The sequence below is a fragment of the Dromiciops gliroides genome, chromosome 4, assembly GCF_019393635.1.
Source record: "Dromiciops gliroides isolate mDroGli1 chromosome 4, mDroGli1.pri, whole genome shotgun sequence".
Lineage (NCBI taxonomy): Eukaryota > Metazoa > Chordata > Mammalia > Microbiotheria > Microbiotheriidae > Dromiciops > Dromiciops gliroides.
In genome coordinates, this window is record NC_057864.1 from 452,192,164 (window position 1) to 452,219,529 (window position 27,366).

Genomic DNA, 27,366 nt, shown 5'->3' on the forward strand with positions numbered 1-27,366 from the left:
TACTCAGTTTATTTCAAAATATTTAAGCAAAGAGAGAAAAAAACATATTTATGGTATAATCTAAACTTACTACAAAATAAGAAAACCAGAGCTTCATGAAATAAGATGGAGAACAGGCTCCTCTCACTCTGGAGGATGAGGAAGAGAGTGGGGAGACTCAGAGCTGGATGGAAGGAACCCCGAAAGCTAGACCAACACAATTCCATGTTGTTGTCCGTATCTCTGCCTCTAGCAGGACCACAGGCTGCCTTATCCTGGGTGGATGAGGGTCTGCTCTGTTTGGAAGCTTTCCAGGCTCTCCTCACCTGGGCACTGCAGCAGCACCAGGACAGCCTGCCTGGCAGTGATCCTCTGTCCACATGTCACAGGCCACAGGCCTGTGTGTGCATTTCAGAGCTACCCCTTAGACCTCACCCCTGACCCTGAAATTAGAGGTAGGGAGGGGTTGGAGAGAGGAGGAGGAAGAAGAGGAGGATGTTATCTGAAGGGCACTTTGTGATACTGAAAAGTAAGCTGTAGGTGAACCGTCTGCAAACCACTGAGGTTGCTCCAAGACAGACTAGCCAGCTCCTTTCCAAAGTACATCCCCCTCCCCTTGCAGGAACGGAAGGGGGGCGCGGTGGAAAGAAAGGGTCGAGGTCAAATGGCCACGATCACATCTTGGGGAAGCTGGCCAGGTTGGCAATGCCACAGGCGTTGTTCTTGTTCCGGGCCATCAGGATATAACCCTTGTTGCCCCACTGCTCTCCCCAGCTGTAGGAGCAACAGAAAACAGTCAGTGTCTTCATTCTACACTGCAGTGTAGATGCTTGACCTTCTGCCTGCTCATTAGGGGAGGGGAGAGGGATGCAAAGACCCTGGGAGTTTCACCTGCCCTGAATGACAGGGAAGAAGATACTCTGGTTCTAGCTCCCAGCTCATTTCCAGGGGGCATCTCCCTTAATGAATGGGCCTTTACCAACCCCATACAGCATATCTAAATCTTATACTTCCTTGAATCCTCCAGCCTGGCTAACATCACACCTTGGCATGGGGTAGACATCCAAACTGTTAGCTTTTATAAAGCATCTAATGCAAAGGTAAACAACTGGCTCGGGGAGCAGGGCAAATCTTCACAGTACCAGCAGTACCAGGTGTTATCAGAGCACAGACTAAACTCTTAGATTCAAGCCATGGATTCTCCCTCCTCTCCTATAAAACTGCAAAGAGGACAGGTTTCTCCACCTTTGGGTCCTAGGCAAATGTTCCCATCCTTTTACTGCCGTACCCAGCGAAGAATGGTTCTCATTGTGGAGCTAATTAAACTATCAGAGAATAAACGTAACCTGCATCTCTGAGTGGAATCAGTCTAAGGAAAACGCAAAGTGATGGGGGAAAAAAAAGGCCCCAAATGGAAACCAACACAGGCTACTGAAGCCTGTTATTGTGTAGTTGCTTCAGTCATGTCTGAGTCTTTGTGACCCCATGTGGGGTTTTCTTGGCAAGGATACTAGGGGCGTTTGTCATTTCCTTCTCCAGCTCATTTTGGGGTTGAAGAAACTGAGGCCAAAATGGGCCAAATGGCTTGCTCGGGGTCTCACAGCTAGTAGATACTAAAATTTGAACTCAGGAAGATGAGTCTCCCTGACTCCCAGCCTAGAGCTTTAGCCACTTTGCCATCCAGCTGCCCTACAGAGGCCTACTATAGCCTCATGAATGAATTTTCAAATAGACTGTAGCTAGAATTTATATAGAGCTTTAGGGTTTGCAAAGCAGTTTACAAAGACCTCCTTTTAGCTTCACAACAACCTTGGGGAGGAGGGGGAGTTTGCCCATTTTACAGATGAAGAAACTGGGGCAGAGACTAAGTGACTTGCTAAGTGTCTGAGGCAGAATTTGACCTCAGGTCTTCCTGACTCCTGCTCCAGCTCTGTCCACTAAGCTACCCAGTTTCATTTTCTAGTTCGACATGGTTTAATTGCAATTATTTCCATTCCTAAATATGGGGTAACTCCCCAGTTATAATCATCCTGGCTCCAAGGGCAAGGACAAGAAAATGTCCCCAGAAACAGCAGCACAAAAGAGGCCATCAAATAAGGTCAAATTCAGATGTAAAGGCAGAAACACAAAGACGTGGTGAAGTCCCCTACACTTCTACCTGACCTGGAAGGCGACCTTCCCTTTAGCCTATTGTATTTAGCTGCTGGGGGCAGCTAGGTGGCACAGTGGATAAAGTACCGGACTTAGGATCAGAAAGACTCATCTTCATGAATTCAAATCTGCCCTCAAATGCTTACTAGCCGGGTGACCCTGGGTAAGTCACTTAACCCCTTTTGCCTCCGGTTCTTATGAGCTGGAGAAGGAAATGGAAAACCATTCCAGAATCTTTGCCAAGAAAACCCCAACTGGGGTGGGGGTGGGGGAGAGTCATGAGTTGGACACAACTGAAATCAATGAACAATTCAGGTGTTATCAGAACATAGACTAAGCTCCTAGATTCTCCTCATCGAGCTTTCTAGGACTCCCAACTTCCTAGGTACAAGGGAAGAAAGGTACTAGAGAAAAGTGGTGGGTGGGCTTGATGCTCAGAGAACAGGGTAAGTGGCAAGCATCTCCAATATTTACCTGTTTTTGATGATCCAATGTTTGGTGCCCCTTTGAATCCCGTATCCCACAGCCAGCACTGCATGGTTGAGGTTATCACTGTTGCAGTTTTCATCATAATACACACCTAGGGAACAACTTTTTGTAGGTTAGGGTTCTCGGCAGTTCAAGGAACTCTGTAGAGCGCATCTCCATGTCTCTCAGTCTGGGGCATACTCTGTGAGACCAGAGGGGCCCTGATCCCACCTGATCCACACAGAGGGGTGGAACCTCCCAGTCAGGAGCTCTCTCAACTGGAGGGGCTCTTTGGGGAAGTTTCTCCATCCTATGGCCTGATCACAGAATTTTTCAGTGAACCTTTCCAGATGGCAACAACAGCTTCCAAGTTTCTCTCCCAGGTAAATTCAGAAGCCGAAGGTGTGAGCTAAGTCCTAAAGACCTTTAGGCCTTGTCAGAGTAAAACAGAACTCTGCTCAACAGGAACAGCCACCCAAACCCTCCCCACCCCCCCACGCCACCTTAACATCTTACCTTTGCTATAGAACTGGAAAGAGGACAGGCTTGCATCGATTGCAACGGCAACAGGTCCCACTCTGGCCACTGCCCTTTTCAAGGCTTTCTCACTCCCTTCAGGGATCTCTCGGTACCCTCGGCATTTTGCTGCCTTGCCAGTCGGGTTGTACATGCAATTTTCATCCTGAGAAATCAGGGAGATGGAAGATGAGGAGATTTTTAAAAAACAACGCTGAAGCCTTATTAGAAATGGGGATGTGGCAACTGAGGTGGGATGGTGGGTGAGAACTGCCCCAGAATTGGCTTTTGTGTGAACTTGATGAGAGGAGGTGATTCTGTGTCTCTGGCTTTGAAATATAGGGTGGCCTCAACATAATAGGTTAAGAAAATCCCTCTGATGCTAGGTCAGCAGGAAGGATTTCCAGGGCCTTAGGTCCATGTCAGTCACTTGTCACAACTATGTTCTTTCTTTCTTTCTTTCTTTCTATCTCTATCTCTATCTCTATCCCCCAGGCAACTGAGAATGTGCCAATTTATCCTCCAGGTTTAATCCTGTAACAGAAATGGAGGTAGGAAGAGGGGGAGATAAAAATTTCTGAAGATAAGGGCTCTGTGCAATTTAATATTATTAAAGCAAAGGACTTTCTTATTGGAGTTTGTACTTAATCATTTGAGGACTCTTCTTTTTTTTTTGCGGGGCAATGAGGGTTAAGTGACTTGCCCAGGGTCACACAGCTAGTAAGTGTCAAGTGTCTGAGGCTGGATTTGAACTCAGGTACTCCTGAATCCAGGGCCGGCACTTTACCACTGCGCCATCTAGCTGCCCCCTTGAGGACTCTTCTAATGCTGACATTCTACAAGCCTATGAATGAAGATATCTCAGCAATCTCTTGAAACACTATCCTTGACCACCCTTTCCAGTACTGATTACACTTTTACTCATACCATCCAATCCCTGGTCATCAAGGAGCCAAATGTGCCTCGCTCCCTACCGTCAGCTCTAAAATCTTCCTCTACTATCATGACTCAGCAGCCTCTCCTGCTTTGAGGTTGATTCAATCTAAATTATTACCCAATCAAGATTATGATAGCTACTATCTATCAAGCTCTAGGATACTCTCCTTCTTCCCTAAAGGAGTTCAGGACCTGGCTCACAGTCTTTCTCTCCACCCAAACTTCTGCTCTCATACTAGGGGACTCCAGAACACATGGATACTCTCTCAAACATCCTACTTTCCAGTACCTTGATCTACTTAATTCCTATGACCTATTCCCCTGTTCCATCTTTTTGTTTGTTTGTTTGTTTGTGGGGCAATGGGGGTTAAGTGACTTGCCCAGGGTCACACAGCTAGTAAGTATCAAGTGTCTGAGGCCAGATTTGAACTCAGGTACTCCTGAATCCAGGGCCAGTGCTTTATCCACTGCACCACCTAGCCACCCCCCTTGTTCCATCTTGCTCTACAGAGATAAGCATACCTTTGATCTTGCCATCACCTACAGGTATTGCAATTCCATGTTCATGAGTTCCAAAATTCCTTTATCTGATCATAAACTTGTAACATTCCATCTTTTCCTCTGCCTTATGACCCCTACTACTGTTTTTTATCTTCACCATGACCTCCAATCCCTCCACCCCTCATTTTCTTCCCAAATCATCAGCCCTGATGGTTTACATTCTCCTCCCTTCCACATCTCAACTCTTGGTGAACCGATTCAATTCTACATTTATCTTCTACACTCAAATCCCTTACCCCTTTGTTCTATAGCTAATCATGCCTTGCCAAGCTTTGATAACCCAAACTTGGATTACTCCCACCATTTGCCCCCTCAAAGTTATTCACAGGCCACTAAATAGAGCTGGAGAAAATCATGATGAACTTTGCCAAACACATATTTATGTTACATAATCTCATTTGGATCCTTACTGTAACAAGGTTAATCTTTTTACACCTACCTAATGGATTTACTATCCAACTCATCAGAAGGAATCTTCAAAACCTCTCTGGCCCTCCTCAAACTTCAGATGGCACCCCTTTCCCACACTCTCTTAGCTTGGGATTGCCGCTAATATTTCCCCAAAATGGGGGCAGCTGAGTGGCACAGTGGATAAAGCACCGGCCCTGGATTCAGGAGGACCTGAGTTCAAATCCAGCCTCAGACACTTGACACATAACTAGCTGTGTGACCCTGGGCAAGTCACTTAACCCTCATTGCCCTCAAAATATATATATTTCCCAAAAATATCTGAGGCTGCTAGATGGGAGCTCCTTATTCCCTCCTCATCTATCTTCCCCTCACCCCATTTCCTCCCTTACCCCATATCTCACATTAAGAGATGACCTTCTTCTTGTTCTATGAGCACACAATCCCATCCTATCCTTTCTGCAGCAAAATGCCCCCACTATTATTCCCACCAATCTTCAATCCCTCCCAATCTACTGGCTGCTTCTCTCTGTTGCCTAAAAACATGCCCACGTTTCTCTCAAAATTAAAAAACCCTCACTTGATCTGACCATCCTGGTTAGCTATAGTCCTAGGTCTCTCCTCTCCTGCTCAACTAAAATTCCTGAAAAAGCTGCCTTCACTTCTTTTCTTCTTACTCAATTTTAAACCCTCTTCAATCTAGTTTCTGAGCTCGTTATTCAACTAAAACTATTCTCTCCAACATTAACAGTGATTTCTTTTTTTTTTTTAATTTTAATTTTTTTTTTTAGTGAGGCAATTGGGGTTAAGTGACTTGCCCAGGGTCACACAGCTAGTAAGTGTTAAGTGTCTGAGGCCAGATTTGAACTCAGGTACTCCTGATTCCAAGGCCGGTGCTCTATCCACTGCGCCACCTAGCTGCCCCTAACAGTGATTTCTTAATTCCCAAATCCAGTGGCCTTTTCTCATTCCTCATCCTTCTTGATTTCTCCCCAGTCTTTGACCTTGTTAATGACCCTCTCTCCTAGACAGAAAATCTCTTCACTCTAGGTTGCCATGACACTGCTCTTTCCTAGTTCTCCTCTTACCTGACTGAGTGGGTCTTCCCCCAGGTCATGCCCATTAACCGTAGGTGTCCCCAAAGGCTCTGTTCTAGGTCCTTTCTTATTCCACTTCTATACCATCTCCCTTGGTGATCCCATGAGCTCCCATGGGTGACTCTCAGACCTATGTATCCAGCTCTCATGTTCCTCCCGAGCTCCATTCTCATATCTCTAACTGCCTATTGGACATCTTGACCTGCATGTCCTGTAGATATCTCAAAATCAACCTGTCAAAAATAGAACTCATTATTTTCCCTCTCCTCCCCTCCCCCTTTCCCAATTTTCACATTATTGTCAAGAGCATCACCACCATCCTCCCAGTCACCCAGGTTTGTAACTTTGGTGTCTTCCCACTTATCTAATTTTTTTCCAAATTTTGTCATTTCTACACTCACAATCTGTCTTGTATACATTCCCCTTTTCTCCACTCACACCTGGACTACCACAGTACAATAGCTGGGTTGATCTCTTAGCCTCAGGTCTTTACCAACTTCCTTCCATCCCTTCCGCTGCCAAAATAATTTTGCTAAAGCATAGCTCTGACTATGTGGCCATCCTTCCCCCCTCTCCTGATCAACAAACTTATTTTTACAACGCTCTACATACGCTATGACCCAACGATGTTGTCCTTCCTGCTGCTCCTCACACAAGACCCCCTCCATCTTCTGGTTTCCTTTAAGACACTTCTTCTTTTTTTTTTTTTTTAGTGAGGGGTTAAGTGACTTGCCCAGGGTCACACAGCTAGTAAGTGTTAAGTATCCGAGGCTGGATTTGAACTCAGGTACTCCTGACTCCAGGGCCAGTGCTCTATCCACTGCACCACCTAGCTGCCCCCAAGACACTTTTTAAATCCCACCTTTTGTAGGAGGCCTTTCCCAGGCTTTCACTGCTAGTGTCTTCTTTCTGGGATAATCTTCCATTGAGACGATACATATCTCGTATGTAAAACTGTTTTGTATTTTTTCTCCCCGTTAGAATGTGAGCTCCTTGAGGGAGGAGCCATGTTTTTTCCTTTCTTGGTACTCCCAGGGCTTGGCATAGTGCAAGCCACAAAAACATTTTTTAAGAAATGCTGACTAATCCTGTTATTGTGTAGGGTTCCCAGAAACAAGCACAGATTAGTAGCAATCTTGAAACTTTCTGCCTCCTGTCCACCATTCCAAAGGTCACTATGTATCTTCCTATGTATCCACGCCCCTATTGCTACTAGGATAAAATATCATAGTAACATAGAGTTAAATTTTAATAGCACTATAAAGGACTTGAGGAGTCATCTACTCTAGTACCCTCATTTTATAAATGAGAAAACTCAGGCTCAGAGCAGCTAAAAGTCTCCCAAAGTTGAATTTACAACAAAGAACGCAGTTCATCTCCCTATTAAGGATCTGCCCAAATTTCAGAAAAACCTGGAAGGACTTAAGTGGACTGATGTTGAGTGAAATGAACAGAATCAGAAGAACATTGTATGCAGTAACAGCAACATTGTGTGATGATCAGTTGTGATAGACTTGGCTCTTCTCAGCCATACAATGATCTAAGACAATTCCAAAGGACTCCTGGTGGAAAAATGCTCTCCACATCCAGAAAAAGAACTGTGGAATCTGAATGAAGATTGAACCAGACTATTTCCCCTTTTTAAAATTTTTCCCTTCGTGAGGTTCTTCCCTTTTGTTCTGATTCTTCTTTCACAATTTGACTAATGTGGAAATATATTTAACATGATTGTACATATATAATCTATATCAGATTGGTTACTGTCTTGTGGAGGAGGGAGGGAAGGGAGAGGGAGAAAAATCTGGAACTCAAAATCTTATAAATATCAGTGTTGAAACCTATCTTTACATGTAACTGAAAAAAAAATACTATTAAGATTGAAAAAAACAAGGAAAATGTATATATTTTTTTAAAAAAGGATCTGCCCAATTAAATACCTTATGGGAGTACAGGAATTAATTTCTGTTGTTTAAAGCAACAATAAATCAAGAATCACCTATTTTCTACTAGTTTATAGATTCAAATTAATTTATATAATTGATCCAATTTTCCAAAAACTTTAATTTCTAGCATGCAAAATAAAGTAGCAAAAGCTTGTGGCAAGCAACACATAAGGAAGGTTTGGATTATCTAAGAGTAATCATTTAGAGAAGCCCAAAAATCTCCTTCTAACAGAGTCATGGATATTTTCTCTTTTAAAAAAAGAACATGCAATTTACAAAATTCCCTAGGGACAGGTGGCAAGAGAGAAATATGGTGGTTTTAAGATCTGGAAGCCCCACTGAGCGGCTTAGCAGAGTAGAAATCATTTCCCACTTGTCTACTTTAGAGATATGGTCCCATTTTGAAGGCAGGATGAATGGGGGACAAGCTCAGGGAAATAGTTTTGGGGAAGAAGAGACTGCATTAGAGATGTGAAGGTACTGGTCCAGGAGAGAGAATGATGTGTGTGTAGCATAGGAGCTCACCTGTCCAATGTAAGGGTAAGCATCTTCAGAGTCTATACCCCGGTTCTCCTGCACATATTGGAAGGCATTGGTCATGTAGCCCCCACCACAGCCATCATTTTTGGACACGCAGTCCACAAGGTTCTGGGGGCTCAGGTTGAGGAGTTTACCAGTCTTCTTCTTGAGTTGGCCTTCCAAGGCACCCACAGAACTGAAGGCCCAGCAGGAGCCACATTGACCCTAGGGTGATTAAGGAGAAACTATTCAGAGGACCAACAGGCATTTTAAAAGAAAGAAAAGTATACACACTATAACAAATTATTTATTTGCTATGTCCTCTTCCAAATTCTTTGCCTTATGAAGTTTTGTCCTTATTTTATGTAGTCAGTTTCTTTGCTATACTAATTCTGCCTTCTAAGATCTCATTACTTCGTATCTTTTCATATTTCTTTGAATTCCTCTTATTTATTATCGTAACAATACAATAAAATTTTGTTACACTGATGTATTACACTTTATTTGGCTACTTCCCAACTGTTGGATATAAGTTGTTTCCAATTTCTTATTATAAAAAAAGTAATTATAAATAGTTTTGTACTGATTTAATAGTTTTCCCTTTTAGTGATATGTCTCGTATGCAGATATAATTCAGGGATCAGTGCAGCAAAGGATATAATAATCCATTGGAAAAACTCTTATATGTAGCAACTGTTTAAACCCAGGTTGGCTTAGAATCACAGAATGGTAAATCTGGAGGGAACTTTAAGGACCACTTGGTTTGACCCTCTCATTTTACAGATAAGGAGACTGAAGGCTAGAAAGCTCACTTGTCATATAGCCAGCCAGCTGCAAAGCCAAGCCTAGAACTAAAATTCCTCTGCTTCCAGTCCTGTGCTCTTACCACCTTGCCACACTGCCTGGCACACTCCCTGATATTTCCCACTAGTATACAACTGGTATATACTTAGAGAATGAAAACCAATTTTAATATCCATTAGAACAACATATAACTTCAAAGGTAAATCTGCTGGGATGTCAGGGTTAGGCTGAGGAGCATAGAATGTGTCCCTAAATGAAACAAAAATTGGGCTTCAACTCCATTACTACATATAACTGAAGAAATGACTGGAACTTCACTAGGATGTGCTAAGTAATGAAGGCTGATCCAGAGGAAAGAGAAGAGATGATTCCTATCCATGTATCCTGGGAAATTTCCCAACTCAATGGAGGAAATATAATTCTTATCCTGAGGATGCTCTCAGTCCAATAAAAGTGACACCTTCAGTGATCTCTGCCTTGGGTAATCTCCTAAACTAATGGGCGAGGGGGGAAATGGCAGATAAGTACTTGTACTTCCAACTTACTTGAGGAAAAGATTCCCAACATTTAAAAATATATGCATATATAGGTAAAATATATGATATATTATAATGATTGTAATGTATAATATAATTATAATAATTATATAAAGTTTATCTGATATAGATATAATATGCATATATATATTTCTAAATACCTACCATCTGCAGAGCACTGTGCTTCAAGTAGAGAAAATAGACTTAAATGAGACACAGATCTAGTCTTCAAGGTACATCAGCATCAAGTAAGACATAAATGCAGATAATTATAATACTATTTTGAGAAAGATGGGGCATCTAGGTGGTCTGGTGGATAGAATGCCAGGCCAGGAGTCTGGAAGATCTGAGTTCAAATCTGGTCTAAGACACTTACTAACTCTGTGACCCTGGGCAAGTCACTTAACCCTGTTTGCCTCACTTTCCTCAACTGTAAAATGAGTTGAGAAGGAAATGGCACACCACTCCAGTATCTTTGCCAAGAAGACTCCACCTGGAGTCACGAGAATTGGACATGACTCAAATGACTAAACAACAACAACACAATTACAAGAAATACATCAGAGAGCTAAAAAATAAAGTATTATAAAATGTGTAAGGAAGAAAGTAAATAAGAAGCAACAGAATCAGGGAAATCTTCCCAGAAAAGGCAGCATTGGAATTGGGCTTTAAGGGGTGAGTAAGAAGTCAAAGGACGAAAGGGAAGGATGACATTCCAGGCATTGGAAACAGCCTGAGCAAAAGCAGAAAGGAGTGAAAGCATAACATGTGTTCAGGGACAAAATGATCCAGTGTTGCTGGAACACTTAAGGGAATAACATGAGATAAAAGCTGAAAAAGTAGGTTAGTGCCAGGTTGTAGAGGGTCTTGAATGTCCTCCAGAAAACTTGAGGCCTTATTTGGTAAGCCGTGACCATCTGATATATGTGTGTGTGTGTGTGTATACATACATATATACATACAAATATATATATATGCATATATATTTACATACACACGTGTATGTATATATGCATGTATAAAAAACACAGATTACTCCAGCCAGGCTATTAAGAATTGATTGTAGTTGATTGGATATAAAAGATAATGGAAAGGGAAGATAATCTCATGCTTAAAAACTAAAGAGCAGGGGGCAATTAGGTGATGCAGTGGATAAAGCACTGGCCTTGGATTCAGGAGTACCTGAGTTCAAATCCGGCCTCAGATACTTGACACTTACTAGCTGTGTGACCCTGGGCAAGTCACTTAACCCTCATTGTCCTGCCCCCAAAAAAACCCCAAAAAACTAAAGAGCAAATGAACGGTGGTATCCCCAGAGACAAACAGTGAAGTCAGTAGGAACAAACTTATAATGACCTTGACTGGAGATATGTTGAGGCTGAGGTGCCAGTGGGACATGTAGATAAAGCAAGCTCAGAAAAGAGATCAGGAATAAATGGCCAGTCGGCAAGCATTTATTAAGAACCTACCATGTTCGGGGGCAGCTAGGTGGCGCAGTGGATAAAGCACTGGCCTTGGATTCAGGAGTACCCGAGTTCAAATCCAGCCTCAGACACTTGACACTTAACTAGCTGTGTGACCCTGGGCAAGTCACTTAACCCTCATTGCCCTGCAAAAATTAAAAACAAAAAACAAAAAAACAAAGAACCTACCATATTCGAAGCACTGTGCTGAGTACTGGGCATGTAAAGAAACGCAAAAAACAAATAGTCCCAGCCCTCCAGCAGTTCATAGTCTAGTGGATTAAAAATACTGATGTAGGAAGGAAGGTCCCAGAATCAAGTACATGTCTGATCACCTCCATGAATGAATGAACCAACCTCATCTTTGGCTACAAGAAGCAAGGGCCTCCTGCTATGAAAGTTCTCAATGTTTTCTACTGCTGCACCCGTGACAGTAAGGGTAGAGAACATCTGCTTCTGTTGCCCCTCTAAGGGCAAAGAGGAGGGATTGGAGTGCCATTTCATGGTAAAAGCACTGAATTTAGAGTTAAAAGATCTGAGTTCAAATCTGAGCTTTGTTATTATTGTTATTGACTTGTTGCAAGTAAGAAAATGACGGTGTTGAAAAATGAGTGTTGGACTATGTCCTACCTGGGTAATCTTGGACAAGTTATTTCCATTATATATCTCAGTTTTCTCATCTGAAAAGGAGAGGGTGACCTAGATAATCTTTAAGGTTCCTCCCAGCTCTAACATTCTGTGCTCATCTTCATAAAGATGGTGGTAGAAGCCATGGGAACGAACCAGACTGCTCAAAGGAATAATTTAAAGAGAGGAAAAAAAGAGGGCCAAAAACAACCCCTTGGGGAACATCCATACAAAGGGAATCAGTAAAGGAGACAAAGAAGTAGCCACTAGAGAGGTAGGAGGAGAACCAGGAGAATTATGAAAATAAAATGCCTCTGGAATTGAGGGAGAATAGACTATCCTGTGGGAAAGAATGGTCGATAGGATAGAAGCTACAAGAGAGAGAAGGAGAATGAAGATGGAAAAAAGAATACCACATTTGGCAATTAGAATATCAGCGATGATCTCTAAGAGAACAGTTTAAGTAGAGTAGAGGTAGTTGTCAGATCTCATGGGGCTGAAGACATTACAAAGTAGAAGTGTTAGGTGGAGATAGCTTTTAAAAGTTTGAAAACAAAGGGGAAGAAAGAGATGGTCACCAAGACAAAGCTTTTTTTTTTTTTTTTGTGAGGCAATTGGGGTTAAGTGACATGCCCGGTGTCACACAGCTAGTAAGTGGCAAGTATCTGAGGCCGGTTTTGAACTCAGGTTCTCCTGACTCCAAGGCCAGTGCTTTATCCACTGTGCCACCTAGCTGCCCCAAAAGCTTTTTAAGAGTAGAGAAATTTGAGCATGTTTGTGGACAAATGAGAAGGAGCCAATAGCAAGGAAGAAACTGAAGATGCACCAAAGGGAAGTGATGATGGCAAGAACATGAAATCCAAGTAATATGGGTCTGAGGTAATTCACCTTGAGAAGCTAAACTAAAGGACCAACACACCTAAGAAGGAAGGGAGATAAGCCCATTCTCATTCAAGCCTTTCCCCATCCCCAAAGGGAATTTTCCATTGTCAGGTGGTCACCCCATCTACCATCTATAAAAGCTTTTGCCTTTCTTCTGTTGGAGGGGGTATCTCAAAGAATCCTGTCTCTAAGCTACCTCCTGTCCCCTTAAGGTGAAGACTTCCCTCTTGGCCACTTTCTCTAAGCACCCAAATAAAAGACCATCTTATTCTAATTGGATTGTGTTCAAGAGGTATAATTCTTTAAAGAGGAATACCTAAGGACCCCCACCACCTTTCTCCCCCTGACACAAGGTTTCAGGCAGAGGGAATAAATCTTAGTGATGGTATGGACTTCAGTATAAGACTCCGTAATAACACACAGTGTTCTGGCTTCTGTGATTTTGCCTAGAAGGCCCTTTTCCTGACCCATTTGTGCCTACTGAAATTGTAAGAAATAATTATAACCAATATCTTGGGGAGATTCAGAGCTCCTCCCCTTCTTCCAAAGCCCTGAGTTTTCAAGGTCTAGTTTCTCCTTGATAAGATTTCATTAACTCTCTTTGTCTAGGTCAGACACCACACAAGCATACAAGGAATTTAATCTAGGTGGGAAAGCTCATTGTGTTCTACTCAAGCCTGGATGGAGTCAGATCCTTTTGTCTAGATAGGAAAGACTTCTCCCAGTGTGTGGAGGAAGGTGTCACTCTATCTTCCCCATTAAAGAGGGAAGACCTATTTTTAATTGATAGCCCAAGGCTAGAGATAATCTCTCTCCGCAGGGGTTAATTCTCAGCCTCATAGACCATCTACTGTTAAAGAATATATAAACTGTGAGTCTGCCTGCTATAATTTTTTGGTCTGAGAGAGACAGCCAAATGACCATCCTTTCTTTTATTAGTAACCTGTCAGCCTTATTAATAAAATTATTAAATTAACCAGAAACTATGTCTCTCAACTTTTTAATCATCACAAAATCTTACCCATTCTCTATTGTTTATTTTTTTGTTTGTTTGTTTTTGGGTTTTTTTGTTGTTTTTTTTAGGCAATGGGGGTTAAGTGACTTGCCCAGGGTCACACAGCTAGTAAGTGTCAAGTGTCTGAGGCCATATTTGAACTCAGGTACTCCTGAATCCAGGGCTGGTGCTTTAACCACTGCGCCATCTAGCTGCCCCCTTGTTTATTTTTTTTAAAGCAAAGTTAATTTTAATTCAATTCGAAATATAATATAGCATACGACATTTGCTAGAGGTCCAAATCAACAACAAAATAATTTCACCTTCAGATAATGAGGATGATAAGAAGCATTTATATCACTCTTCGAAGTTTGCAAAGCACTTTATCCATTACCTCATTTGCTTTTTACTATGAATACTCTCTTCCAAATTTTTTTTTGGGGGGGGGTAGGCGGGGTTAGGAGGCAATTGGGGTTTTGGGGTTAAGTGACTTGCCCAAGGTCACACACCTAGTAAATGTCTGAGGCCAGATTTGAACTCAGGTTCTCCTGACTCCAGGCCTGGTGCTCTATCTACTGTGCCACCTAGCCCCTACACCTATTCATTCTTTTGTGTGTGTGTGTGTGTGTGTGTGTGTGTGTGTGTGTGTGAGACAATTGGGGTTAAGTGACTTGCCCAGGGTCACTCAGCTAGTAAGTGTCAAGTGTCTGAGGCCGGATTTGAACTCAGGTACTCCTGAATCCAGGGCCAGTGCTTTATCCACTGCGCCACCTAGCCGTCTCTGACCTATTCATTCTTTTTTTATTTTTTATTTTTTTGCGGGGCAATGGGGGTTAAGTGACTTGCCCAGGGTCACACAGCTAGTAAGTGTCAACTGTCTGAGGCTGGATTTGAACTCAGGTACTCCTGAATCCAGGGCCAGTGCTTTATCCACTGCACCACCCAGCTGCCCCCTGATCTATTCATTCTTTTTTTTTTTTTTTTTGCGGGGCAATGGGGGTTAAGTGACTTGCCCAGGGTCACACAGCTAGTAAGTGTCAACTGTCTGAGGCTGGATTTGAACTCAGGTACTCCTGAATCCAGGGCCAGTGCTTTATCCACTGCACCACCCAGCTGCCCCCTGATCTATTCATTCTTTTTTTTTTTTTTTTTTTGCGGGGCAATGGGGGTTAAGTGACTTGCCCAGGGTCACACAGCTAGTAAGTGTTAGGTGTCTGAGGCTGGATTTGAACTGAGGTACTCCTGAATCCAGGGCCAGTGCTTTAACCACTGTGCCATCTAGCTGCCCCCGATCTATTCATTCTTAATGAGAAAAGTAAAGACTATGTAGCACATACAGAATGTACAAAACCACATATAGACCCCACACAAAAATTGATTATATAATGAGTTACAAATATAGAAAACTAGAAATTTCATAGGGATAGGAACTAGACCTATTATTTCATTAATACAGAGCGAATAAATTCCCTATAGTAATGAAGACTGGCACATTCTTTGCAACTTAAAGATTTCAAGAGTTGCCTAGAGCACTGACTTACCTATGGTCAGTCACATAGTATGTGTTGGAGGGGGCACATGAAACCCAGATCTTCCTAGCTTCAAGGACAACTCTCAATCCATCATGCTACACTGTCTCTCAATACTAAATTCTACATTTATAAGTCACAATGCAGGGGGCAGCTAGGTGGCACAGTGGAAAAAGCACTGGCCTTGGACTCAGGAGGACCTGAGTTCAAATCCAGCCTCAGACACTTGACACTTAACTAGCTGTGTGACCCTGGGCAAGTCACTTAATCCTGTTTGCCTTAGTTTTCTCACCTGTAAAATGAGCTGGAGAAGGAAATGGCAAACTACTCCAATATCTTTATCAAGAAAACCCCAAATGGGGTCACAAAAAGTCAGAAATGACTGAACAACAAAAATAAGAAAACAAGTAAAATAGTAAAAAAATAAATAAATAAAGCATTTAGTTAAAAGATACCTCACTCCACATCAATAAGTAATTAGCAGGGGCAGCTAGGTGGTGCAGTGGATAAAGCACCAGCCTTGGATTCAGGAGGACCTGAGTTCAAATCCGGCCTCAGACACTTGACACTTACTAGCTGTGTGACCCTGGGCAAGTCACTTAACCCTCATTGCCCCGCAAAAAAAACCAAAACAAAACAAAACAAAACCATCAGACAATGTTGGCAAAAACTTAAAAAAGCATACACGCATCCTTTCTTTTAGACAAACTACCTAAATGTAGCAAGGCTGCCCATACCATCATACACAATCACTTTTTAATGCTGTCTTGAGTAACTGTTTTGGTTGCCTGTACATTGTGAGGGATTAGATTGTGAGGATGCTGGGGTTTTGTACAATGGGCCAGATTGTACAAAATCTCTATTTTTTTTAGAATTCTGAGAACTGAAACGCCCAAGTAAAGCCTTTAGAAGGATCTGGGCAAAGTGACGATTATGGTAATTTTTTTTTTAAATAAAGTATTTTATTTTTTTCCTGTTACGTGTAAAGATAGTTCTCAACTTTTGTTTATACAAGCTTTACAATTTCAGATTTTTCTCCCTCCCTCCCCCCTCCCCTAGACAGCAGGTAATCTGATATAGGTTATATATATATATATATATATATATATATATATATATATATATATATATATATATATATATATATATACACACACATGTATATGTATATGTGTATATGTATATATATACATATACACATAATAACATTAAATATATTTCTGCATTAGTCATGTTATAAGAGAAAAATGAGAGCAAGGACTCTGGCATTTCCAGGCTTCCCAAAGACCTTTGGACTACTGAAACACAGAGCACTAAGGCGGCTGATAAAACAAATTCATTGTGTTAATGTGTCTTTTATGTGCTTAATCTTTCACACTATTGGAATAAATGAGACAGTTCAGATGGATGTTCCTAAAGCTAATTACCTAAAATAGGACCTAATAACATATTTAGGGGAACTGCTGTTTCTTCACAATTATTTTATATTTTCCTTTCTGAAGCTGGTTTTTGTACCAATCATTTTGCTTCTGGGCGACTGGATGAATTTATTTAGCCTCTTTTTGTCTTGCCAAGACACTTCTTCATGCAAGACTGAATAATTCAAAAATCTGTCATCACACAACTGTGGTATGTAACACAGCCCACTTTAGGCTATGCTTCTGAAACATTGACTACAAATAGCCATTTTGTAAAGTTAAAAAAAAAAGACAAATTCAAAATGGTTTTGACAAAACTCAAAGAAGGACTGAACAATGGAGGGATATCCCCTGCCTACAGTAAAAAAAAGTAGTTATACTATAGGGTCTCCTAACCTCCAGGACTTGTTTCTTTGACATCATATATGGGGGGCAGCTAGGTGGCGCAGTGGATAAAGCACTGGCCCTGGATTCAGGAGGACCTGAGTTCAAATGTGGCCTCAGACACTTGACACTTAGTAGCTGTGTGACCCTGGGCAAGTCACTTAACCCTCATTGCCCCACAAAAATAAAATAAAATAAAATTCAATTTGACATCATATATGTTCTATCATCGTTCCTCTTGTGAGGAATGAGTACTATACTTTATATGTGAAAGTGCTTTGAAATTTATAAATGACCACACAAATATAAGGTGTAATTATTATTGAAAAGTAGCAGTTGTATATAATATTTTGGAATTTTTTTGTTTGTTTTGTTTTGTTTTTTGAGGCAATTATGGTTATGTGAATTACCCAGGGTCACACAGATAGTAAGTATCTGAGGCTGGATTTGAATTCAGGTCCTCCTGACTCCAAGGCCAGTGCTCTATCCAATGTACCACCTAGCTGCCCCTGTATATCATTTTTTAATAGGAAAACACTGGAAACAACCTAAATACCCAACAGCTAAGTGATTGCTAACCAAAACAGGCATATCAGCACAATGGAGAATTTACTGGCATGAAACTGTTAAAAATAAACAGATGTGTGGAAATATCTATTCGAAATAACAAAAAGAGTCAGAAGAAAAGCATACGCTCTGGCTACAACTTCATACTTCGAGGATCTATATTACCTTATCAATATGGACATCCCCTCTACCAACACAGATTACAGGCTAAATTTATTGCTTATTGGAATAAATAAAAAGTCTTTGGGAGTTACCAGGGCCAAAAAGTCATCATATGAAGCCAACCTTGAGATGAGCCTCTCTGAACTCAGCTAGGATCATCCTTAAAAAACAGGCATATACTTAAAACAGTTCCAAATTGGTAAGATCTGCTGGAATAGTCTTCCACAAGGCCACTTCCCTGCTACAATGAATCAAAAGACTGTGGGAATGAATCAAAGACTGTGGGAGATGGAAGGGGAGGAGGGGAACTAAGTACAATTATATAAATTATATAAAACACATTTGAATGTGCAGTTTTAAGAATTAGAAGAGATTAGAAGGTTAGTTATTGCTAAGTTGTTACTAGTGTTTATACTCGTGTGTGCTTTTTATTGAAAATTAGTTAAAGACAGTTTAAATATCAAAAAGGCCTGACTTTTAAAAAGGAAGAGTAGCAGCCATGTGCTGTGTAATCATTTTTTAGAAGGCAGGAAAACTCCAAGGCAGATGAGCAAAAGAGCTTCTTAAGAGAAAGCACTGTCACTAGACTTAGGCAATACTGACATATAATTATATAGAGGAAGCTGGAAAATCTCTATACTTGGATTTCTCTCAGAGCCTCATTTTTCTGCCTCCTGTCTTGTGGACATCCCCTTCCACCATTCCATGAAATAGAAGCAAGAGATGGGAACAATCACATACACCTGTCGTAGAAGCACAGGAGGTACCTGATTTTTCACGGGGGTGACATATCCCTTTTTTCTGTAGTCGATGGAATCAGGGGTTCTGCCCTCCCAGTCAGGGATATAGAGGGTGTCATTGTTCTGGGAGCGAGACAGGGGCACCTTCAGTCCAGTCATCTTCTGTACCACCTCCTCACTGGTCTGGAACACAAAGAAGTAGTTGAAACAACCAGTATGATGAATGGAAAGACAAATAACGTATGAAGAAAGTGATTTTAAAGATTTTGAACTTTGCTACATGACAGATTAGAGGTTCCTTTTTATAGACTGGGGAGTCTAAATCCCAGCAGTCCCACAGAAATGAAGAGTCGAATCATCAGAACCTACTCTCTTCCCCAGTCTCTCCCAAATAAAAATCTTTTGCTACTGACTTTATTACTCTCAGTGTTCCACATTCACAGTCTTCATGTTATTTTTGACTCCTTCCTCTCTGTCATCTCTCATATTCAATCTTTGCCAATTTACACCTCTATGCTATCTCTCTTATCTGTCCTCTTGAATTTCTCTACCACCCCCTAACTATGCCTGGACTAGTTTGATAACTTCCTAACAAGCGCTTGTTTCTGGCCTTAATCCTTTGCAAACCACTTTTCACCCAATCCCTGAGTACCATTATGTAATTATGTATGCACACATCTGGTGATGTTAGTGATTGGCTCAAAAACCTTTCAGTTGTGTTCTGTTGTCTACTGAATAAAGTTCCCGCTCATTTAAGGCCCTCTAATAGAAATCTGGCACCATTATTGGTTCTTGTTACTCTCTTCCCTTGTACATTATGCTCAACCAAATAAGGTTGCTCACTATCACCAGTACATGCCGACCTTTGCACTTTCCTGCCTCCATCCATACCTTTGCTCACACAGTTCTCATGACTAGAATACCCCTTTCCTTTCTTTGCCCACTGAATTTCTACCCATCCTTTAAAGTGCCTAACTCCAAAGCTACCTACCTCCTCTATGAACCCATCCTGATCCCCAGGAATCTGGGTCACGTATTTTCCTTTTTAAATTCTGATGCCTTTTTAAAGTCTCGCATATGGCTTATGTCTTCCTGTTACAGCTAGGGTTTTTGCAATATAACTTGAAATCCTATGATTATATGATTCCCCACTGTTGTATGTGGTGGTGGGGAGGGAGTAGAGGGCAGAGAATAGGGAAAAGCAGCATAGCGAGAGGGAGTGGAACAAAATCTCTGCTTCTACTTGTTTCCTCTATGAAAATGACTTTTCACTTAGTCATTGTGGTGGTGCTTACACAGCTGAAAAGAGAGAAAAACACCTTTTCCTTACTAGTGTGTTAAAAATTATTTGTGGTATAGGCACCTTTTGAAGGACCTCCCCTTTTGGGGGAGAAAAGCTTGAATACTCCCTGAAGGGAGGTCAAAGGGCACTTCCGGACCGCACTTCCAGAAGGCCAACTCTAGAGTGACTTCTGGAACTCAGGTTCACTCTCTCTGGCTGGTGACTGAGGTCCTGGTGGTAGGCAAGCAACCTTAGACTAGCGGGCTGTTCAGGTTGGCGAGTTACTTACTGAAAACCCTAAATTCCTTTGAACCAGCTTAAACTAAGTTTAGAATTAAGAGCATTTCTCTGTATTTCTATTTTCCTATTTCCTTATCTTTGATTTTTATTAGTTTCACCTTTGTTTAATTAATTCCCAAGTAATAAAATCTGATCCTTTTGTGAACTAAAGCTTAGAGGCTCCTTTCTTTCTTTCTTTCTTTTTTTAATAAAGTATTTTTTTTCCGGTTACATGTAAAGATAGTTCTCAACTTTTGTTTACACAAGCTTTCCAATTACAGATTTTTCTCCCTCCCTTCCCTCCCTCCCCCCTCCCCTAGACAGCAGGTAATGTGATATAGGTTTTATATATATATATATATATATATATTTATACACACAATAACATTAAACATATTTCTGCATTAGTCATGTTATAAGAGAAAAATCAGAGCAATGACGAAAAACCTCAAAATAGAAAAACAAAAGGAATAGTATGGTTCATTCAGCATCTATACTCCGCAGTTCTTTTTTTTTTTTTTCCTGGATTTGGAGATCCTCTTCCATCATGAGTTCCCACTCTTCTGTACCATTGCATTGGTGAGAAGAATCTAGTCCATCACAGTAGGTCAACACTCAATGTTGATGATACTGTGTACAATGTTCTTCTGGTTCTGCTCATCTCACTCATCATCAGCCCCCGCAAGACCTAGAGGCTCCTTTCTTATTGGCCTGAGAGAAATATCTAAAAAGGGCAGTTCAGAGGGGAGATTAAACCTAAAAGGGTCCCTCATATTTCCAGAACCCCAAACAACACTCCGTATATCAAATTTTGGCCCTCACACTAGATATTCCAATATTTCAAAGATCTTTAGTTTTACTGAAGTGCGTAATTCCTTCACTAATGCAGATTGCAACCCAACCAAAATTTAATAGATGGTCTTTCGAGAGTTGCTATGACTAAAAAAATTAATGGACCTACACGGGGCCAACCTTCCAAAGCCCTGGCTTTTATAGGTCTAGTTTCTCCTTGATAATAAAATTGCATTGAATTTCCATCTTGGTGAGACCCATCCCAAACTTGCAAGTTATTTGAGGTAGAGAAGCACATTGTATTCTACTTAGGTTTGAGACTGGTCCTTTTATCTAAATAGCCAAGGCTTCTCCCTGGGGTGGGGTGATCACTCTGGGCTTCCACATTGAAGAGGAGGGCATTCTTTGAAACTTGATAGCCCCAGGGCAGCTAGGTGGCACAGTGAAGCACCGGCCCTGGATTCAGGAGGACCTGAGTTCAAATCCGACCTCAGACACTTGACACTTACTAGCTGTGTGACCCTGGGCAAGTCACTTAACCCCCATTGTCCACCACCACCACCCCCAAAAAGAAAGGAAAAACAAACAAACAAATGAAACTGATAGCCCAAGGCTGTAGATAATCTTTCAGTACTGAGGTTCTTGGCCCTACTGATCACCTACTCTTTATAAGCTCTGTGCCCTACCACCAAGATCGTCTTTGGTCTGAAAGAGATGGCCAAACGACCATCCTTTTATTAATAACCTGCTGGCCTTATTAATAAAATGACTAAATTACCCAGAAACTATGCTTCTCTGAATTTTAATCATCACAGCTAGGTCCTTAGATGACAAGCAATCCATCTCTAGACCTATCCTTGTTAACTTTCCAGCTTGGCAGAAAGGTTAGAGTTTTCCCTCCATTGGTATAGCCTTAGAAAACTCAGGATTACTTCTACTTCCATAATAAGGATCAGAGTAGAATCTTAATGGACTTGAATTATAACTTTTGTTATAATAATATTAAATTATAATTATTGATGTGTCCCCCACTTTAAGAAAATCTGGGCAAAAATCCAATTCAAAACAGGAAAAATTCAGAAGTTTGTTATTTGCTTTATAAAAAAGTTCACTGCAGGGTTTCCTTTAAATAGATCCCTCCCAAAATATTTTTTTAATTTGTATTTTTGCCTTTGGTTTGTGTATCACTTAATTTCTACAAACATCCCTTTCCCCATCCCTGACCCAGAACCATCCCTTGGAACAATGATTTTAAAACAAAGAGGGAAAAAGCAGTTCAGCAAAGTTAAGCAATACATTGTGTCAGAGAGTTTGTGCAATATTCCACACTAGTACATGTACCCCCTTCCTCTGTAATAAAGGGAAGTATGTTTTCTCAACTCTTCTTCAGGGTCAAGTTTGGTCATTATAATTAAACACTGTTCAGTTTCATATTATTCTTTCTGGTTACATTGTTGTAGTGAGTGTATATACTTTTTTTTTTTAGTGAGGGGTTTAGTGAGGGGTTAAGTGACTTGCCCAGGGTCACACAGCTAGTAAGTGTTAAGTGTCTGAGGCCGGATTTGAACTCAGGTACTCCTGATTCCAGGGCTGGTGCTCTATCCACTGTGCCACCTAGCTGCCCCCTGTATATACTATTTTACTGGTGCTACTTGCTTCACTCTGCATCAGTTCATATAAGCCTTTGCATATTTCTCTAAATTCTTCATATTCATTGTTTCTTATGATATGGGTCTGGGGTAATTCTCTTTGAGAAGCTAAAGGACTGACAGGCCTGAGAAGTAAGGGAGATAAGCCCTTACTTATAAGCCTGAACAGCACCAGGGGACAGAGATAATTCTTGAAGTCAGGACCACTACCCCTCCATTGTCAGGTGGTTGGTCACCCTATCCCACCCCTCTTTCAAGCTTTTCCCACCCCCAAAGGGTACTTTCCATTGTCAGGTTGTCACCCCATCTGGTCTAATAAAAGCTTTTGCCTTTCTTCTGTTGGAGGAGAAAGGTGTCTCAGAGAATCCTGTTGTCTCTAAGTCATCTCCTCTCCCCTAGAAGTGAAATCTTTGACTTCCCTCTTGGTCACTTTCTCTAAGAGCCCAAATAAAAGACCATTTTATTTAGAATAATTTGAGGGCAGCTAGGTAGCACAGTGGATAGAGCACCGGCCCTGGATTCAGGAGTACCTGAGTTCAAATCCGGCCTCAGACACTTACTAGCTGTGTGACCCTGGGCAAGTCACTTAACCCTAACTGCCTCACTTTAAAAAAAAAAGTATATTAGAATAATTTGAAATCATTTTCCAAAAATGTTTGGACCAATTCATAACTACTTCAACAGTGCATTAGCATGCCTGTCTTTCTTCAGCCCATCCAATACTTCCATCCTTTTTCATCTTTACCAATATTCTGGATAGGAAGTAAAACCTCAGAATTGTTTTGATTTGCAGTTCTCTTATTTTTTTGTGATTTTGAAAAGTCTTTCATATGGTTCTTAATAATTTGTAATTTTTTGGAGACAATTTGTTCATAATCCTTTGATGCCTTCTATACAATGTAAATGCTTGTTTGTAAATTATTGAGGGAGAAAATGGAAGCTGAGAAAATTAAAGTTAAAGATTGGTCAGAAACGGGAATAAAGCATTTCTAAAATTATAATGTATCAGTAGGATTCAGAACTCATATAAGATAACTGATTATAATGACCTTTACCCTGTAGGACATTCCACAGCACTATGTTTACAACTTTTTGCATTTATCCTGTATTACAGTTATTTGTGAACAAGTCATATGATCACAATCATACGATCATAGTGCTTAAAGAAATCTTATCTCAACCCTCCCCCAACCCAGGGGTCTTTTTGCTATGCCCCCATGCCTCTTTTACACATGACCTCCCTACAATAACTGTAAGCTCTATGGATGTAGGGATCATGTCTTGATCAAATTTTAATACCTCCTCTGGTGCCTACCACAGGGCTTCAAACTTAAAAAGTGTTTGTTAAAAATCAGTATTTTAAGAGAAGAGAAAAGGGATAGATGGGCAAACCCTGAAATTCTAAAGTTTAGAAGGAGGAAGGATGGGAACCCAACCTGTCTTTGAGGCTTTAAAAAGATAAAGTAGGGAAAAAAAGCAAATAAAATATGAACCAAATTTAGTAGGGGCTATAAAGGGAGAGCTAAGCAAATTGAACCTAAACTCCAAATATATTGCTTTGTCTATTTTTTTTTTTTTAGTGAGGCAATTGGGGTTAAGTGACTTGCCCAGGGTCACACAGCTAGTAAGTGTCAAGTGTCTGAGGCCACATTTGAACTCGGGTACTCCTAAATCCAGGGCCAATGCTTTATATACTGTGCCACCTAGCTGCCCCCCAAAAGACATACTTTTTAATGGAAAAAACCTTAGGATGTCTGGCTCCTGTTGCCAGGTTGAGATTTAACCCTTTACATAAGGAAATTGAAGCTAGGGGATGAGACAGACTTACCATGTCTCCCAAATGGTTCATAGCCAGCTCAAATGTGTGAAGACCAAGAGAAAATTCCAGGTTGTGGGCAGAAATGTATTTCAGATTCTTTTCCCAAATCAGACGTCGAGAGATCTCATCCACCTAAGCAGAGAAGAGGTAGCAATGATGGTCACTGAACATCCTTTATACACTACACTAAGCATAGCCCTATACTAGGTGCTATCAGAGATTCAGAAGAAGGAAAACACCAGATACTCCCATCCTCTCAGAAGACAACATGGGGAAGCTAAACATACGTGTATGAGAAAAAAAATGTTAAGAGTACTTATAGGGGCAGCTAGGTGGCACAGTGGATAGAGCACCGGCCCTGGAGTCAGGAGTACCTGAGTTCAAATCCGGCCTCAGGCACTTAACACTTACTAGCTGTGTGACCCTGGGCAAGTCACTTAACCCCCATTGCCTCACTAAAAAAAAAAAAAAGAGTATTTAAAAATTAGTATATAAAATGCATTTTATATACTAAAGTCCACAAGACCTGGGATAATATCAACCAAGGGAGTGCACAGAACTGGGTTAGGTTATTCTGGGAAGTCTTTTGGAAGAAAGCAATGTAGGATAGTTAGGAAAGACCTAAGGGACAGGGATTTAAGGTTGGGTTAACAAGTTGGGGGAAAGCTTGAAGGTCAGAGTGAAGTATGAGTGAAGAACAACAAGGGGTAGATTTGTCTAGAGTGGGATAATTATACTGATTTCTACTGAAGGAGGTCTAGTAGTTAAAAGAATATTATAGGGTAGAAGTTTTGACTCCTCCAACTGGCACAACCCATGCCTCCCTCCAGGTCCCCACACACCTTGCTGTTATATTCTTTTCCATAGGATTTCTTCCACAGCTTCCACTGTGTATCTAATGTCTCCTCTGGGTACAAAGCAGAACTCACCAACAATGGCAGCAACAGCAACAGGATGCTGAAACCCCACATCCTGAGGGAAGAAATAGTGTCTGGATTTTAAGTGTAACTCCAGACCAGGGATAATGGGGAAGAGGAACTGTCATATCGGGAAGGGGAACAGAGTACTGAAAATGGTTTATGACCAAAGAATAAAAGTCAAGAATCCAGCTCCGATTGAAATCTAAACATCAGAGAAACACATTACTTTTTTTTATCTGGTTCTTTGATTCCTCCTTGTATACTTTATCCTGGTGAAACATCACCCAAACACAAACAATAGAGAAACATTAATGAATATGTATACCGAGATATATTTAAGACAGGACAATTAGATCTTTGCACCAAGGCATAAAATTTAGAGTGCACTTGAATTTAGAGGGCACTGCTAGTATTTGTAATTCTCTAGCAGTTTAGTGCTGTTGGAAAAAATAATTCATTAAAATAAGAAAGTTACCAGATGGTGGGCTGAAGAGTCTTCCAAAGTTTGTCTGCTCCACCCGCCCCCCCTTGCCCCCCCCCCCCCGCCCCATATCCATTCTTTTCAACTGAGCATTCACTTTGTGCTGTTTGCCTTGGACATGGTTTAGGGTATTTGTATTGAATGAAAACTTTTCTAGCTCAGGTAAAAATGATCTGAATATCTTCTCTCTTTCCCTCCAGTATGCCCAGCAAGCCTGAAGAGGTTGATAAGGAAAAGAGAATGGCCAAGGTCAGGGTAGAATTTGAGTAGACAACAGGTAGAGGTTTTGATCTGAGATCTCCCTAGCCTCTGACCTATTTTTCTTTCGAAATAACCCTTCTGAAATTCTTAAATATCTATATATAGGACTGCTGAGACCAAACTCCCTAATTGGATGGATTTTCCTCCCTGTCCTAATGACTTGCTTTCTCTGCCTCCCACTCTCCTTACTTATTTCTATCTCCCTCTCCCTGACACTCCTCCAACACCCTCCCCCCATCTCTACTCCCAACTGTACAGCCATTTTTCTTCCTCCTCCTTTCTCAGGAAACTGTTCTAATATCAACCAGCTGCTGTGGTCAGAAAGCTTTCTTTTTCTTTTTCACTGTCAGAAGCCCTGATGCTACATCCCAAGAGAATCGAGCATGAGGATCAGAAATCAGGCAGCCCCTGAAGGCCAAGTACCCAGTCCCTCAAAGGCTCACCCTAATCTTTCTTCCACAGCCATTATGCAGAGTAGTATGCCACATGGCATCATACTTCTCTGTACTAACAATTTTGAGTAAGCCTAGGCTACTGAGGGCCATTTGGATCGTGTCTTCAACCTTTCTCATCTTATTATACCTGAAATATTAAGGTCCAGTCCTGAGAGTCCCCTCTATACAAACCAAACCATATCAAATGTTAACAACTGCAAAGCTGAGAGGCCCAGAAATCTTAGAAAAACTGGATGGCTTTAACACTTCTCTCCACTTCCATATTGTAGGACATGGCTCCCACTATCATTTGTACACCAAGCTCTGACCTCTCTTCATCCCTTTATTCCCTATCCTCTTTTGAAATCAGGCAACTAGAAGCAGAGCCTTGGGGGAATAGGAGTGAGTGAGGCACCCCTAAACCCTCTGCCCTCGTTACTGTTACAGGACAAAGACTATTCACAGGATACATTGCAGATTTCTAGGCAAGAAACATCTATCTATGTGGCAAAAGAATGATCCCTAGAAGCCACTCACCTATATTGTAGTATCTCCTGACTTTCCCTAAAGAAGTCAACAGGCAAGGATGAAAACGGAAAGGCTGAGGAAGAGGAAGAAGCACAGCTTTACCTGATGATGGTCGGTTCTCTGGTCTGGAGGAAGGCACAAGCGTGTGTGGATCTGAGTGGACGATTATGGATGCTAGTTTTATTACAAAAAGTTTGAGGAAGTCAGTTCCAGCAGTAGGCTGGAAAATCTGGACTG

At 41.2% G+C, this 27,366-nt stretch overlaps 1 protein-coding gene across 2 annotated transcripts; it reads right to left on the minus strand.

Moving 5' to 3' along the window:
* On the minus strand, positions 1 to 27,366 carry CTSK (cathepsin K). 2 transcript variants are annotated; one of them, XM_043999582.1, is made up of 8 exons: positions 27,232 to 27,366; positions 25,348 to 25,477; positions 24,515 to 24,637; positions 18,712 to 18,867; positions 8,585 to 8,803; positions 3,115 to 3,280; positions 2,605 to 2,710; positions 1 to 753 (listed from the first exon to the last, which is right to left on the minus strand). In XM_043999582.1, the coding sequence occupies exons 2-8, from the start codon at positions 25,474 to 25,476 to the stop codon at positions 654 to 656; spliced, it is 999 nt and encodes a 332-aa protein (XP_043855517.1). In that variant the 5' UTR covers position 25,477; positions 27,232 to 27,366; the 3' UTR covers positions 1 to 653. The 2 variants fall into 2 exon arrangements, with proteins under 2 accessions (XP_043855517.1, XP_043855518.1); XM_043999583.1 differs by having other exon boundaries at positions 27,139 to 27,260.